The 17,367-nt window shown below is 45.8% G+C and overlaps 1 protein-coding gene across 1 annotated transcript in view; it reads right to left on the reverse strand.

Moving 5' to 3' along the window:
• Positions 1–6,164: 6,164 nt before the first annotated feature.
• Positions 6,165–17,367, reverse strand: part of ZNF711 (zinc finger protein 711) — a 43,608-nt gene continuing 32,405 nt past the window's right edge. Inside the window, exon 8 of the mRNA XM_073598128.1 lies at positions 6,165–9,629. Within this exon, the coding sequence (XP_073454229.1) occupies positions 8,452–9,629 (1,178 nt within the window). The 3' untranslated portion in view covers positions 6,165–8,451. The remainder of the gene's footprint in view (positions 9,630–17,367) is intronic.

Below are 17,367 nucleotides of genomic sequence, written 5' to 3' on the forward strand. Positions count from 1 at the left end.
CCACCCCAAACTCGCTCATCCATGTCTTTATGGACCTTGCTTTGTGCACTGGTGAGCAGTCATGTTGGAACAAGAAGGGGCCGTCCCCAAACTGTTCCCAGAAAGTTGGGAGTATGAAATTGTACAAAATGTCTTGGTATGCTGACGCCTTAAGAGCTCCCTTCACTGGAACTAAGGGGCCAAGCCCAACCCCTGAAAAACCACCCCACACCATAATCCCCCCCTCCACCAAATGATTTGGAGGGGCGGCCCAATACTTTTGGCATTATAGTGTGGATGAGCGAGTTTGGGGTGGAGGAACTGGACTGGCCTGACCTGAGTCCTGACCTCAACCCAATAGAACATAGAGAGCCGGTCCTGACCTCAACCCAATAGAACATAGAGAGCCGGTCCTGACCTCAACCCAACGGAACACCTTTAGGATGAATTAGAGTGGATACTGTGAACCAGGCCTTCTCATCCAAATGCGACTTCACAAATGCGCTTCTGGAAGAATGGTCTAACATTCCCATAGACACACTCGTAAACCTTGTGGACAGCCTTCCCAGAAGAGTTGAAGCTGTTATAGCTGCAAAGGGTGGGCCAACTCAATATTGAACCCTACGGACTAAGACTGGGATGCCATTAAAGTTCATGTGCCCCAATACTTTTGACAATATAGTGTATATGAGGGTTTACAACCACTTTAAGTCTATACACCCAGGCGCTGTTTAATTTTGGCTTACAATTGCAGGTCTAAAGAGGATTTACCAAGCTAGGAGCAGCTTTCTTGAAGCTCTTTAAAAGCACTTCAGCTCCAGTCTGGGATTCCAAACCAATGAAAATAGAAACCGCCCGATTGGCCCCCAAACCCGTATCAGTTGGATCAGCATGTGAACAGACTGTTGCAAGACAGGCAGGCTGGGCTTGTTGGGCTCTAGTAGACTTCAAGGCCTCTACAATCAAGCCCAGAAAAGGGCGAAACGCATCTGAGTTCGCTGCAGATGGAGCACAGGAGCTGAACCCAACTTTTCCTCGATTTATTCACATTCAGGCTTTAGGGGAGTTGGTGTCTGTGTACAGACGGCCACCATTTTGTTGAAGTCCAGTCTGGGATTGCTGAATTCAGATCTTAATAGGAGTACAGGCTGTAACTCTCTATGGATCAGAGAATGAGAACGCTCGTCCTCCAAACACACCCCTCATTCCATCAACAAGGGACACCGGTGCCTGCTCAGCCAGACAATCATGCACAACGAGAAAAGAAAGAGATGGCACGCGGTCTCTGAACATCTATGCTTCCTTTATTAGTGTTACTAAACCCCAGGGCTTTTTTTTTTTTTCTGCAGGAAATGCAGTTGCGGCACCTCCAGCACTGAATGTATGTAATGGCAAGGGGTGTAGCGGTGTGCTGCAGGGGGATATATTTCTGCAGGAGGGGGGTGGGTCTGTTGTTGCTGGTGGGAGATCTATTCTTGCTGGGGGTGGGTCTTATATTGCTGGGAGGGGTCTACCATTGAGGGAAGGGTTTATTGTTGCTAGCTGCTGGAGGGTCTATTGATGCTGGCTGTGGGGAGATCGGTTGTTGCTGCAGGGGGTCTATTTTTGCTGAGGAAGATATTTCGTTGTAGGTAGTCCATTGTTGCTGGGGGGATCTATTGTTGCTGAGGGTGGGTCTTATATTGCTGAGAAGGATCTACTGTTGAGGGTTTATCTTTGCTAGCTGCTGGAGGGTCTATTGATGCTGGCTGCAGGGAGATCTGTTGTTGCTGCTGGGGGTCTATTGTTGCTTTGGGGGATCTATTGTTGCTGGCTGCAGGGGATCTATTTTACTGCTTGTTATCATTAACAAGTTCCATACAAATTACTTAGTACCACAAATGTTACATGCTTCTGTATTCTCTAACAGGGGTGGTCCTAGAAAGTCTATAGGGGATGGAACCAAGGAACGGTGCTCAGAGGTGGGTAGGGGGCGGAGACAAGGGGTGACTTGGACAGGGGGAGTTTCTGCACCTATTCTCTGAGAGAAAAAGCCATGCTAAACCCACAACAGTAAAATCAGTCTGTATATGCAGTAAAGCATGCTTGTTATACTCACTGTGGAACCTAAGGGGTTAATCCTCTGCATTGTGTAAAAAAGGTAGTTTGATCCTGTCTTCGCTGATCCTCCCCTTCTTCCCCAGTCCCCAAACCATCTCCCAATAGAACAGAGGCTACGGGGCACCCTGAACATGCTCAGTTTGGTGTGTATTGCTAGAGTTTTTTGGGTTTTTTTTTCTCCTGGAAGAGTGCATGTGATGAGCACAGGGCCAATCAGCACTGTCCAAACATAAGGTCAGGGGTTCTGCAACCTCATAGGACAGTCAGAGTAGAATGAAAACTCCTCCTACGAGCTTTAACCAGACACTGATAGAAGTCACAAGACTGCTATATACTGTTGATGAGAAAAGGTATTTAGCAGTTTATATTTACTAAAATAATTTAATTTCCATGTTCTGTGTACTGTGGGAGACCAGATATAGTGAATGCAGGCTCCTGGGTTTAGTAACACTTTAAGACTTCAAGCTTACATTCAAAGCTTGGCAGAGACACTAACGTGTTTCGGCTGACATCGACTTATTCATAGCCATCTGGTAACTACTCTAAAATCACATTAAAAAACCCTTGGCCTAAACAATAAAAAAAGGACAGGTTTACTCATACACAACTTTACCCAATAAAAACCATTGATAGGTTAAACAGACAATCATCAAATTTAGAAATATATCCTTTACATCCATGTTGGAAAGAACAAATTCATTTTTGTTAGATAGCTGGCAGTAAGACCACATCAGGCGAAACGCGTTAGTTCTCTGTCAAGCTTTGAATGTAAGCTTAAGATTTAGTAAATGAGGCATAGAGAATATGTGACCGTGAGCTGACTTTCCTTATTCGTTTGGGAAACTTTCTATGGAGTGCAATGCTCCTGAGTCTTAGATTGAGTCACCCTTCTGAAAGGCCGGGTGCTGCATGCCAGCAGGGACTCATCCTACACCCCACACAATTCCAAAGAAGAAAGGAAGACTGCACTCCATAAGATTGCCTAATGCGGACAGCTTTCCTGATCTGGACAAACACACAGAGATCCCTGCCTGGGACAGAGTACTCTGGATGCGTTTCACCCACAAGGCTGGGCTTAATCGTAGAGTTGAGCAAGAGTGGAAAGATATATACATAGAGTAATGAGTGTCATTGAACACCAACTATACCGTGTGGAGGAGGTGAGGAACAGTAACCTTTTCATTGATCTATGCCTGTATTGCGCAATATAAGCACCTTTTTTCTGTATCTGCTGTCTGTCAGCTCCACCGCAAGCTAAAGCCCAATTTATGGGTGTTCCTATGAGCACTTTATCCCCCTCCCCGGGGGATTCCACAACGATCTTGTACATAAAGAAGATACTTCTTTAGGAAAGCTGCTCTAAGCTTGCAATGCACCATAAATGTTTGCCGAGATAAAACAACGCCTTTGTGTTTAGGGTCCGGGGGGGACTTAGGAGCCTACTTATGAAGATCAGCAAAATAGTCACTTTTTCGCTTCATCCATTAATGATTCCGGGGACATAAAAGGTCCAAACAAAAGTTGCGATATCAGGAAGTTAAAAAATAAAAACAGGAAAGCTCCGTCTCCGGACCCCTCATGGAATATAACAAAATACTCAGCTTGGGTGATAAAAAATAATCGCTACATTTTAAAGTGAAAATAAATTTTGAGGATAATCTATAAAAGTGCAAACTAGATTTTGCCAAGCTGCCAGGATCAATCATATTCAATTTAAAAACACAGAAAAATAGTAATTTTAGACCGTAATATGTTAATTTTTTTAAACTTTAAACTTCTTCAGAGCTTTCTACGGCTGAGACTGCTAACTCCGGGATAGCCAGAGAAATGCAAAGCATGCTGGGACTTGTAGTTCCACAAAATCTATAGGCTCCTGGTTGAGTATCTCAGTCCTATACTGATCAAGTTGGCAGTAAAGTCAGTTGGCAACAAATTGTTAAAGTTTAATTTTGCCTTTCAGACAAAATCAAACAGTAAGGCTGGACAGTGAAACAATCAACTTTGTTAATACTATATATGCCTTTGTATAGAGGTTATCTATATTAGTTCAAACTAACAAAAAAAAAAAAAAAAATCAGGTATAGGTTATGTAAAAAAAAAAAAAAAATCACATGAAATGTATTTTTAAATACAGATGTTAGAAGTACCTGCATCTGTCTTGATATCCCTGCACAGCAGTATGCACACTGGAAGCAGGTGGGGCCAACACAATGGACCAATTAGAGCTATTGCTGTGCAACGTGCTGAGCTTAGCAGTGTACTGCCGCTCCTGTGCACAGTGCTGAGCTTAGCAGTGTACTGCCGTTCCTGTGCACAGTGCTGAGCTTAGCAGTGTACTGCCGTTCCTGTGCACAGTGCTGAGCTTAGCAGTGTACTGCCGCTCCTGTGCACAGTGCTGAGCTTAGCAGTGTACTGCCGCTCCTGTGCACAGTGCTGAGCTTACCGGTGTACTGCTGCTCCTGTGCACAGTGCTGAGCTTACCGGTGTACTGCTGCTCCTGTGCACAGTGCTGAGCTTAGCAGTGTACTGCCGTTCCTGTGCACAGTGCTGAGCTTACCAGTGTACTGCCGCTCCTGTGCACAGTGCTGAGCTTAGCCGTGTACTGCCGCTCCTGTGCACAGTGCTGAGCTTACCAGTGTACTGCCGCTCCTGTGCACAGTGCTGAGATTACCAGTGTACTGCCACTACTGTGCTCAGTGCTGAGATTACCAGTGTACTGCCACTCCTGTGCACAGTGCTGAGATTACCAGTGTATTGCAGCCCCTGTGCACAGTGATGAGCTTAGCAGTGTACTGTGCCTCCTGTGCACAGTGCTGAGCTTACCAGTGTACTGCAGCTCCTGTGCACAGTGCTGAGCATAGCAGTGTACTGTGCCTCCTGTGCACAGTGCTGAGCTTAGCAGTGTACTGTGCCTCCTGTGCACAGTGCTAAGCTTACCAGTGTACTGTCCCTCCTGTGCACAGTGCTGAGCTTACCAGTGTACTGCAGCTCCTATGCACAGTGCTGAGCATAGCAGTGTACTGTGCCTCCTGTGCACAGTGCTGAGCTTAGCAATGTACTGTCCCACCTGTGCACAGTGCTGAGCTTACCAGTGTACTGCAGCTCCTGTGCACAGTGCTGAGCATAGCAGTGTACTGTGCCTCCTGTGCACAGTGCTGAGCTTACCAATGTACTGCCATTCCTGTGCACAGAAGTGAGCTTACCAATGTACTGCCATTTCTGTGCACAGTGCTGAGTTCACTAGTGTACTGCCATTCCTGTGCATAGTGCTGAGCTTACCAATGTTCTGCCGCTCCTGTGCACAGTGCTGAGTTTACCAGTATACCGAGACTCCTTCACTGTCTAAACCACAGACCAAAGACATGCTCTCTGATTACTGTACTGGAGTACAAGGACCTGGCTGAACTGCCTAGCAGGATCACCAAACTGGCTGAACAGAATTTCAAATTTTTCGGCATGCAATTTATTTTACATCTATGTATTTCAGCTGCTTATTCAGCCATTCCCCTAGAATTCAGCCCTAAGTATATTGGTGTACAACATCTATTACCACCATTAGGACAGGGGAGATGTGAGCTGGGTGAGCCGGTCCGCCCACCTTCTCTCACCCTCTGCCCCCCCTTTACTGACCAATGCACCCCCCTCCGTCCATACTACTACACAGCACTCCCCTACCTCCATGATTCCTCACCTGCTTCCAATATGATTGAGATGAGCACTTCAACTCGGCATGGAAACAGCCAACATTGCTCAGTGCTATGCTTACTGCCTTCCCTTCCTGCCCCCTTCTGCTGGCAATGCTCAGTAATGACAAGTCCTGCTTATAAAACCCCAGTATAGCTATGCAGGGCCACCATTACAAATAATGGAGGGCTCTATACAGTCTACCTGACAGACCCGGCCCTACTGCTGACCCAATTGGGCCCCAGTACATGAATGTTGCCCAGGGCTGCTGTTAGAAATCATGGTCCCCCCGTACAGCCTTCCTGAAAGGGTCCCCCCAACCCTGCCTCTACCCCCTCAGTTGTGGTGTGCCTATGCCCCCCCCCCCCCCCCCCCAAAAAAAAAGTCCCTCCTCTGCTCCCACCTCCTGGGCTCCTCTGTTGATGTGATGGGGCCCCAGGGAATTGTAATTTAAGCCCTGGTAAGCGAGTAGGCGTGGGGGTGTGGTCTAGCAAAAATCTATTTATTAATTTAGGCAGAAACAATAAAGCTGCTCTGGGCACACCCCTGTTTGGCTGATGAGGCCTGGGCCCACTACAACAGGACCGGTTGTACTGCCTGTCCCCCCTATCGGTATTACTAATGGGGAAGCCTATATATGCAACCAATACAGTAATATAGAGCATTTACAAAGTTGATTGCTTCGCTGTTTTACATCAAAAAAGTAAAAACGGTCATGATGTGACATTGGTCCTTAACCCTTCGCCACCCAAGGGCCAAAACAACAAAGTGCAAACAAAAGTGAAAAGATCGATCGATCAAAACATAATATTTATATGGCCGCCTGTCGCCTTCTGTGAGGCAGCGGGCAGCACAAGACGGCACAGAGGACGGGAGAGCTCTATAAAGATGGCCGCACATGTCGCTGTTTCGGATCGTTCTAGCTACATCCGATCACAGTCAACCATCAAACGCTGCAACACAGTATTGTTCCAGGCTTGTAGTTGACTTAAAATATTAATAAAAAATACGATCAATCAGTCATAAAAGTAACCAATTGTAGAATCAATCTGTATTATGATCCATTCTCCGGTACACAGATATTTATTAGGACCGGTGTCAACGGGCTTTGGGCAGATAGCCTGACTTTCACTGACGGGTGCACTTGACCTGCAGTTGACCCCCCCTTCTGATCTGCTTCCCATAGACTTTTATGGAAATACAAAACCCCCCTGATGAAGAAAGCTTTGAAACGCATTGGGACTGAGGGAGTCTGGCATTTGGCGTTATCAAGGGGCAGAGACAAGTAATCCTTTACTAACTACAGGTGGGAGATGAAAGTACCAGCAGTGGGGATTGTCTTACTGTTGTGCCTGTTATACCCGGTTTTATGTGAGTGCAGTTCGCTTTTCATTAATAAAAGTGTTCGTTCGCTCACTATCTGAACTGACAGCGAGGATTGGTTAAAGTGGTTGTAAACCTCTAAAAAGAAAAATGAATAAAGCATATTGATTTTGACATTTTGGTTTCTAAATGTTTCCATTATTATATAGGTACTCTTTTTCTCTAGAGTTGTTACTCGTGTACTGCCGCTCCTGTGCACAGACAGAAATTACACTTAGTGCTCTGGACTGAGACAAGTACACACTATAAAGGGATATGCTTTGTTCATATTTCATGTCTGAGGTTTACAACCACTTTAAAGGAAGTGACCTTGGGCTGAGTATGTTGCCCAGAGTGCAACTGAGGCTTGCGTTACTAACCGGCTTGTGGAGCTTCCAAATAAAAGGGGAAGGTGCTGAGATGTGGCTGGGGCTCAATCCATGTTGCCGAAAGAATGCTGAGGTACCATTGACTTCTAAAAGGAATTATAACCGTTACAGGACTGGAGAGAACTAGACAGTATTTTTTGAAAGGCATACTGGGGGGTAAAGGAGAGCCTATACTTCTAAAGTATACAAATGGAAACAAAAGCCCGTTGACGCAGGCCCCATAGAGCTATCAGAAGCAATCGACCAATTACTCCGGGCAGAGCTGACAGCTCTCCAAATTGATCGCAGAATGGGTATCTGGTTTGCAGTTTATCGATTTGATCAGCTTATTTGCATCGACTGAACGATCACATCGATATGCGCGGCCATCGTCAATACTGTAGGTTCTCTACACACATCGGCTTAAAACTGATCCCAAAGCAGAGGCGTAACTAGAACCCTCAGGGCCCCAGTGCAAGAAACCATGAACGGCTTCCCCAGGACTCTTCCCATCCAAGCCCAAGGCCCTTCCCCCTGATCCCGGGGGTCCTTTATTATGGTCCTGCTGCAGGACCCCTTCACATGTTCCGCAGCTGGCCCCCTTCCTGCCATCTTGGGCCCCCCCCCCCCCCAAGGTGGCGGAATGCCAGGGCTCAGTTGCAAGTGCAACCTTTGTGACCCTGGTAGTTCTGCCACTGTCCCAAAGACATCAAAGAAAAGTGACTGCGGCTTTCTGTGAGGCCTCTCTGAGTGCTGTATGTTGAGGAGACTGCAGTCCTCTATGTTGCCCTCTTCGGCATTTGGCAAAGGTGCAATGGCCTCAAGTAAGGGGGGCGTTACATGTACCCTCCATTCCTTCATACAAAAAGTGCTACATTTTCTATCATGCATGAAGTGCGTCGGAGCAGCGTTCTCCTCGTCCCCCCCACCCCCCCGACCCCACACACACAAAACACAATTACAAAAGGACCTCTTTGTGATGGCGCATTATATGCTGATTTTTTTCAGACGGCCGTCGAAATCCCTTTTTGCAAAATTCGCAGCGGTGCGGGTAGTCCTTGGTGTGTATGGAGATGACGTGGCGTTTGAAGCCGGACGCGTCCGTCGTGCTGTACTCGCAGTACTGGCACTGGTAGACCTTTTTGCCGCTGTGCGTCTTCATGTGCTTTTTGAGCTCTGGTTGCAGCCGGAAGCCGCGTTTGCATTTTTTGCACTTGAAGGGCAAGTCTTTCGTGTGGACAGACAGGATGTGGCCACTCAGAATGAACGGGTCGGGGGTTTTGAAGTCGCAGTGGCGGCAGTGATGGACCTTTTTGCCTTGGTGCGTCTCGCTGTGTTTCTTGAGTTCGGAGGGGCGGTGGAAGCCTTTGTCGCACACATCGCACTTGTGGGGGAAATCCTTGGTGTGGACAGAAATGACGTGGCGTTTCAGGTCGCTGGAGTTGGTGCTCTTGTGGTCGCAGTGGGGGCACTGGTGGGTTTTGTGGCCCTGAAAGAGCTCGGCGTGGCGCAGAAGGTCCTTCTCGTCGCTGAACGCCTGGGGGCATTGCTCGCACTTGAACGGTAAGTCCGTGCCGTGGCGGCTTTTAATGTGCGTCTTTAGGTTCGACTGGTCGGCGCAACGGAACTCGCAGAAATGGCACGCGTAAGGCTTTTCTCCCGTGTGGGTCCTAAGGTGCTTCTTCAGCTCGGAGGGGTGTCTGAAGCCCTTTCCGCACTCGACGCACACGTGTGGGAAGTTCTTGCTGTGTACGGCCAGCAGATGGCGGTTGAGGAGCCCCTGCTCGGCTGTCTCGTAGTCGCAGTATTTGCACTTGTGCAGTCTAGGCTCTGTGTCCCTCAGGATGAGTTTGTTGGAGCTGAGCGGGCTTGCCTCGCGGTAGCGGCGCGTGTACTCCGTGAACTCGTGAGGCTTTTCTGTTTTGCTGGTTAGCTTGTGGCTCTCCAGGTGGTTGTGGAAACTGACTTTCTTGTTGGTGGTGAAATCGCAGTCCGTACACTGGTACTTCTTCTTTATAAGGTGGTCGGGGTGATTCTTCATGTGCCTTTTCAGGAACCCCCGGGATTTAAACTTCTTACCACAGATGTGACACGGGTACACGGTCAGTGGCTGGCCATCGGGGCCGATGATGACAGCTGTGTAAAATGGAGAGAAGATTAAAATGTCACTAAAGTAAAAAAAAAAAAATAAGCTTCAGGTTTCAATTCTTTCAATTACAGTATATAGACAATTTACCTAGTGCCTTTACCTACTATATATATATATATATGTCAAACACAAGGCCCATGAGCCAAATCCGGCCCACCAGGCCATTTCCTATGGCCCTCGCACCTCTCCTGCATCTGCGGCACCTCATCCCTGCCCCCACCTTGTCTCAGCAGCCAGCAGCAGAGAGGACAGAACTGCCAGATCCTGCGCAACCATGAAGAGGCTCGTCTCTACCTAAACTCTAACAGATACAATCATCTAGAATAGGGTTTCTCAACAAGGGTTCCATTGAACCCTAGGGTTCCTCCAAAGGTTGCTAGGGGTTCCTTGAGTGACAACACTGATCTTTTTAGCTAGCTGTAAGGGGGTAATTATTCCCAATGACCACAAGTGTAACGAGAATTGTTCCTGCTGACCATCACACTAATGTATGAGTTGTAGATATAGTCATTTTTAGCAGGGTATCCCTGAGACTGGAAAGGTATTTCAAAGGTCCCTCTGTGTTGAAAAGGTTGAGAAAGGCTGATCTAGGACCTCGTAGGCTTCTTTGAAAGGAGTGGAAATAAAAAGATGGTTAGTTTTGCACAATATAGACTCCTGCCATCATAGGAAGCAGAGGTTTCAAGGAATGAGGAATCCAAAAAACAATTGAGAGTATAGCGTAAAAAAACTCAAAATGAGTTAGTAAATGAGTTAGGGTCTAGAGAGGAAGCAATAGAAATAATGCTGAAAAACCAAACCAATAGGCAGGAAGTATCCTTGAGACTCAAAGAAAAATAAAATACTAAATATAGTGGGGGTGAAGTTCTGAAGAAGACTTGTGGTTTTAATATTTGTAGCAAAAGCAGGAGCCAGACTCTGAACTCCTTCAAATTAGTAGAGAAATAGTCAATGAAGACTGTGATAGTTATATCTCATCATTTTCTATGTTCCATACGAAAAGACAAAACTGCCCTCTGAAACCCCAACTTAGATGCCTCTAAGAGAGACTATCACAACTAAAGGAGAGCACTTCATACATTTTCTGAAGAAGTACCAAGACTCAAGGATCTTGCCCTGTGCTAGAACAGTCCTTTTTGGACTGAATCATGGTTTCACAAAGTAACAACATCACCATGAGAGGATGGAGAGTATTCCAGTAAAATCTATTTCAGACCTAAAGGCCAAGTTCACCTTTTTTTTAATCCAGCTCCCCTATGTACCAATATAGCATTAATGTACTTATTTTGCAAAAATAAAATTTCCATTCATTCTACACACACTTATCTCCCTGTCCTCATGTCTGTTGGAAAACACTGCTCCATTACTTCTGCCTTACTTCCTGGACTATAGGTCATGACACAGGAAGGAGTTGACCAGTCAGAGGATAGATGATGCAGGGTACGGTGGGGTGGGAAAGTATTCAGACCCCCTTAAAATTTTCACTCTTTGTTATATTGCAGCCATTTGCTAAAATCATTTAAGTTCATTTGTTCCCTCATTAATGTACACACAGCACCCCATATTGACAGAAAAACACAGAATTGTTGACATTTTTGCAGATTTATTAAAAAAGAAAAACTGAAATATCACATGGTCCTAATTATTCAGACCCTTTGCTCAGTATTTAGTAGAAGCCCCTTTTGATCTAATACAGCCATGAGTCTTTTTGGGAAAGATGCAACAAGTTTTTGACACCTGGATTTGGGGATCCTCTGCCATTCCTCCTTGCAGATCCTCTCCAGTTCTGTCAGGTTGGATGGTAAACGTTGGTGGACTCTTTTATTTTATTTATTTATTTCAGGTACTTATATAGCGCCGTCAATTTACGCAGCGCTTTACATATACATTGTACTCTTCTCCCCCGATAGCTCAGTTTGGCCGGACGGCCAGCTCTAGGAAGGGTTCTGGTCGTCCCAAATGTCTTCCATTTAAGGATTATGGAGGCCACTGTGCTCTTAGGAACCTTAAGTGCAGCAGAATTTTTTTGTAACCTTGGCCAGATCTGTGCCTTGCCACAATTCTGTCTCTGAGCTCTTCAGGCAGTTCCTTTGACCTCATGATTCTCATTTGCTCTGACATGCACTGTGAGCTGTAAGGTCTTATATAGACAGATGTGTGGCTTTCCTAATCAAGTCCAATCAGTATAATCAAACACAGCTAGACTCAAATGAAGGTGTAGAACCATCTCAAGGATGATCAGAAGAAATGGACAGCACCTGAGTTAAATATATGAGTGTCACAGCAAAGGTTCTGAATACTTAGGACCATGTGATATTTCAGTTTTTCTTTTTTAATAAATCTGCAACAATGTGAACAAATCTGTGTTTTTCTGTCAATATGGGGGGCTGTGTGTACAATATGGGGTGCTGTGTGTACAATATGGGGTGCTGTGTGTACAATATGGGGCGCTGTGTGTACATTAATGAGGAGAAAAAATGAACTTAAATTATTTTAGCAAATGGCTGCAATATACCAAAGAGTGAAAAAATTTAAGGGGGTCTGAATACTTTCCGTCCCCATTGTATGTGCTAATGAGGTCAGCTGGTCAACTCCTTCCTGTGTCATGACCTAAAGTCTGTCCAGGAAGTAAGGCAGAAGTAATGGAGAAGTGCTTTCAAACAGCCATGAGGCAGTGAGGTAAGTTTGTGTAGAATAAATGGAAAGCATCAAATGGAAAACATCAATGCTATACTGGTACATAGGGGAGCTGGAATTTTAAAAAGGTGAACTTATCCTTTAAATAGTAAGTCCAACTCAGTGAAGTCACTAAAAAGTAAAGGCTTCATGAACCAGTGTGATGTCCATTAAGGTGAAAAACCAGAAGGTCTGCACAAGGTAAGGAGCATTTGACAAGGAATTCCCTATAAAAGAGAAATGCATCAGAAGGAAGCCATGATTGGATTGGAAATTTACAGTTCTCAAAAGAAAAACATTCCAAGTACAGATAATGTAGGGAATGTTTTTTTTGCGGTAGCATGAGCTCCAAAATATTCTGTACCTGGTGCTGTAGGTTGATCCTCTACTCTAGATGCACAGCAGAATGTGCAGCATCAATCAGATTGGAAGCAATAGTTTGTATTTCTGAGTCATCAGGAACCTGACCAAATACAGACTCTAAAGACGCTGGCTATGAAGATTCTGATTGTAATATAACAATAGAAGCCCCATAGGGTCAGATTAAGATTATTTTTTTTTTTAACTGCTCCTGAACTCTCCTCTATGTTATCTTATCAGTACACAGGGTCATTTACAGTCGTTTCTAGGCAGTTGAGTTTAGAGGCTTTTTTTGAAACGCAAAAAAAATGGGTTCAGAAGCTGTGTTTAGAGGCATTTCAAGCGCTAAACGCGGCTAAATGCGGTAACTCGCGCTTAGCTGCGTTTTGTTTACAGGCGTTTTTGATTGATTTTGAAAAAAAAAAAAATATATATGTATATATAATTTTTTTTTCATATATATATATATATATACATACACACACACACACACACACACACACACACATATATATATATATATATATATATAATTTTAAAACGCTTCTAAACGCAAATGCCGCCAAACGCTCCATGTAAACGAGGCAAAACGGACGTTTTAAACGTGGGTTACTATCTGTCAAGTTAAATCGTTCAGGAGAGGTTGTAAAAACGTCCCGTGTACATGAATCCTTAGGGTTACAATGCGGAGAAACAGTAACTACAGGGTTCCATAAAGAGTAAGACTGCAGAGACCGGGTCTCCCCACAGGCTGTGCCAGGTCTCTCAGCCTGGAAATCAGTCTAATACAATATTTAAGGGTCTAGAAGGCATCATAATGCAGTGTCCAGTGCCCGAAGAACACAGATTAGGTTGACTTTGTCCCATTCAGAAGCTCGAGAAAAAAGAAAAGGGGGCAAGAGGAGGCCTCCTAAAAAAGATGGTCCGCTCAAGAACAAACTGTTGTGAACCTGAAAAAACTTTATTGTGTCAATTTACTAAATAGAAACATAATCCACTAACCATGTATATTTAAAAAATAGGGCAAAGGAAGTCCTATTGTGTGCTGGTGGCCACCACAGACATTACACATACATCAAAATTTCATGCACTCCCACTCATCAAATTAATGTCACTGAAGACCCGGGTCTGTACAATTTTCATGGGATTCCAGAGCAAGGAGATGGCTTCATGAATAATAGACATTCGGTCCTTCTAGGATAAAGTGCAAGTGCTGGTGAAAAACAAGGGTCCCATACAGATGTGAGCCAATAGCTGATTGGGCATATATGTGTGTCAACCGACAAGGAGAACAGGGGGGAAGAGCGTCCTGATTGATTAGTGAACGACTGCAACTCCAAGGGGGGGAGGAGGAGGAATGGTGGAGAAGGAGCAGCCTCACATGTATAGCATTGAAGATAGACGGAGGATAGCCATAGATAAAGTGCCATTCAGAAGCTCGCTGACAGAGAGGTTTCAGAGACTGGGTCACACCAAAGACTGGGTCATAACAGAGGCTGTGCCACTACTCTAGATCTAGGGAACACTCTGTGGCTAAGTAGCACCACACACAGGGTTTGGAGGGGGCTACAATGCAGAACTCAGTGCTCAAAGGCCATATACCAAGACCTGGTCTGGTCTGCTGTTCTTCCAGTAAGCTGCTCCTGACATGAGATTCAGTCTGCCCTGCCGTGGTTCTCAGTTCCTTGCTGTGGCACGACTCCTGTCCACTCTGCTGCCTGGGAGAAGGGGAGCGGTGGTAGAGGAGGAAGCGAACAATGGAGATAGTATAGCATCAAATCTGGTAAATGGCGCCCACTATGGGTGAAGGGTTGGAGGTGAACATAACCACTATTCTGTTTGGTGGATGAAGCACTGGAAGAGAGCACTTTGAGATAGCACAAGAGCACCTCAAGCTATTGGATGAATTTATAGTCGATTATGAATTTGGGATCTAGGTATGGACTTTGAAGGACTTCTTTGGAGAAAAATATAGTGGATGGACACTTGATGTTTTTTGTTTTTATTTAGAATCACACTTACCTAGGTGGATGCAGCACATCATTTTGCACTCCTGTGACCCGTTTTCAGCAGAGAGCGGTCTTAAGTCCGCTCTCTGCTGACGTCATTGGAGTCAGTCCAGGCACCACGTCATCACGACTCTGGGAGTCTGGATCTGCTAGGTGCCTGGACTGATGCCTGTCCCAGCCTCTCAGAGAGCAGCTGGGAGGCTGAGACAGGCGCTGCACGCCGCTCCAAAGCTAAGGGCTCCAGTGAGCATGAAGGAGCAGAGCAGGAGAGATGCTGGCAGCAGCTCTCTGCTCTGGGAGGTGAGAGAACCGAGCCATCAGCAATGTTCAATCGCTCTGTACTCAGTGAAGAGGCGCCGGAGGGCAGATGCAGCATCGGACCATTGCTGCATCCACCTAGGTAAGTATAAATATGGGAAAAAACAGATTCCCATACTTCTCCTTTAAAGTTGGAAAGTCAGCACAATGGAGTGTATGAAGCACAGCACCAAGTTTATGCGTACTACTGCCCATGAGGACAATAGGAGGTGCTTAGCAGCTTCACCACATAAAAGGAGCGCATCCACAGGCGCAGAGTTTGGTGTACTCTACATATACCAAAATGTCTTTGCTGTATCCAGAGGAATTAGTCACAGAGTGAGTCTTCAGAGACTGTCCACTCTGTGGACTACTAGAGACTGTGCCACGACTCTGGACCTGGAAAGCACACCACGGCTACCACAATGCACAAAGGCCTGGAAAGTGCCACAAGCAAAGCCCAGTGCATTAAAGTCACATTCCAGGCTAGCCCAGCAATCTTCCATCCAACAGGGTTCAAGTATGGCCTTCAAAACTATTGCTGAAGATACGCTGGTCCAGATAGCTGCTCCGAAGAGACTATGGGGGTTATTTACTAAAACTGGAGAGTGCAGCTGTGCATGGAAACCAATCAGCTTACAGTTTTTATTGCCAAAGCTTAAGGCCCTTTTCACACTTGTACAACTTGTCCTACGATTTGGGGCTGCAAAGTCGCATGACAAGTCGTTCCCCGTGATTTCCAATGACAACCATTCATATTAGTACGACTTCAAGTCGTGCCGTCTTCAAAGTAGTCCCTGCACTACTTTGGTCCGACTTTAATGAGAGTTACACAGGCATTCCCTGAAATCACGGCAAAATGGCGTCCATTAAATCGAGGCAAAAATGCGTGACTTTGAAGTCACGGTAGTGTGAAAGGGGCCTTACTGAACAAGCTGAAGATAGAAGCTGATTTGCTATCATGCACAGCTGCACCAGAGTCTTGATTAAAATTACCAAAGTGAAAATATTGGCATTGTATCACTATTTTATTGGAAGAGAAAAAATTCACAGTAAAAATATAGAATTTTCCTCTAGAGAAGATGTAGAAAAAGGTGTCCAACCTTCTACGACATTAGCAAAAAACTGAGGCATGATGGTTGAAAGAAGGACTATATGGGGGCTGATTTAGCATCTGGAGATTTCTGTTAATGTGAAGAACTGGAAGGTCCATACAAGGTAGGTACCATTCTGTAAAGGAATTCTCTATCAAAGGAAAAACGCTTCAAGAGGAAGCCTGGAGAGTAGTCCTCAAAGAAAAACTTTTCAAGTACAGATGATATAGGGAATTTTTATTTTTTTTTAGCATGAGCTCCAAAAGTCGCTTGACAAAGAGGCGTTACCACCTTGAAATGCGTAGCCATGGCCCTTTTCACACCTCTGCGTCTGACATCTTTAAGGAACTTTCCCTCGCTGTCACATCGTCTCTGGAGTTACTGTAGTTCTTTCTGCTGTTGGCGGCTGTGCCCTACATTGCCCTGGATTGCTGTTGCTTGGCTTGGGTCCCTGTGATGACAGCTTTTGCACTAATGACATGCCTTATTTTATTCTACTAAATGTGAAAGGATTAATCACTTTCTTACTAATAAACACTTGACTGGCTGCACTTAGATGTACCTTCTTGTGTCCATTTCCAAAAGACTCTATACCTGGTACTGCAGGTTGGTGCTCTAGAATAGGGGTGACTAGATGACATGATGTTCACAGCAACCCCCCCCCATTACATCAGATGTCAAAAGCCCCACCCTCCCTTACCATCACAGTGCACTCCCCTTACCTTGTGCTGCTACCAGGAAGAAGCTAGGGGCAGATTTGGGAAGTAGAAAGTGCAGGGTCTGGAGGAGAACCAGAGGAGGGCTGGAGTCAGCTGCCAGAGTCTCCTAAATGCCGAGACCAGGGGAGGCAGAGACGAGGGGGTGCTGTGGCTGTACCAAGAGGCGCAGGATCTATAGCGGAGGTGTCCTGTCCTCCTCTCTGCTGTCGACTCCGGAGATGGGGAAGGGGGGGTGGTTTAGGCAGAGATGAGCCTCTCCGCGCCTGCATGGAGAAGAACAGGATCTTGACAGAGAAGTTCTGTCCTCCTCTCTGCTGCCGACTCCTGAGATAGGGAGGGTGTTAGACAGAGACAAGCCTCTGCGCGCCTGCACGGAGAAGAGCAGGATCTGGTGGAGGAGATCTGTCCTCCTCTCTGATGCCCACTGCTGAGACAAGGTGGGGGCGGTGATGACGGAGGTTCCGCAGCTGCAGGAGAGGTGCGAGGGCCACACTAAATCACCAGAATTTGGCCCATGGGCCCTGTGTTTGATAAGTGCTGTGGAAGCACAACAGAGTGTACCTCGTCGAT

Source organism: Aquarana catesbeiana, linkage group LG09 (assembly GCF_042186555.1).
Source record: "Aquarana catesbeiana isolate 2022-GZ linkage group LG09, ASM4218655v1, whole genome shotgun sequence".
In the NCBI taxonomy this organism is placed as follows: domain Eukaryota; kingdom Metazoa; phylum Chordata; class Amphibia; order Anura; family Ranidae; genus Aquarana; species Aquarana catesbeiana.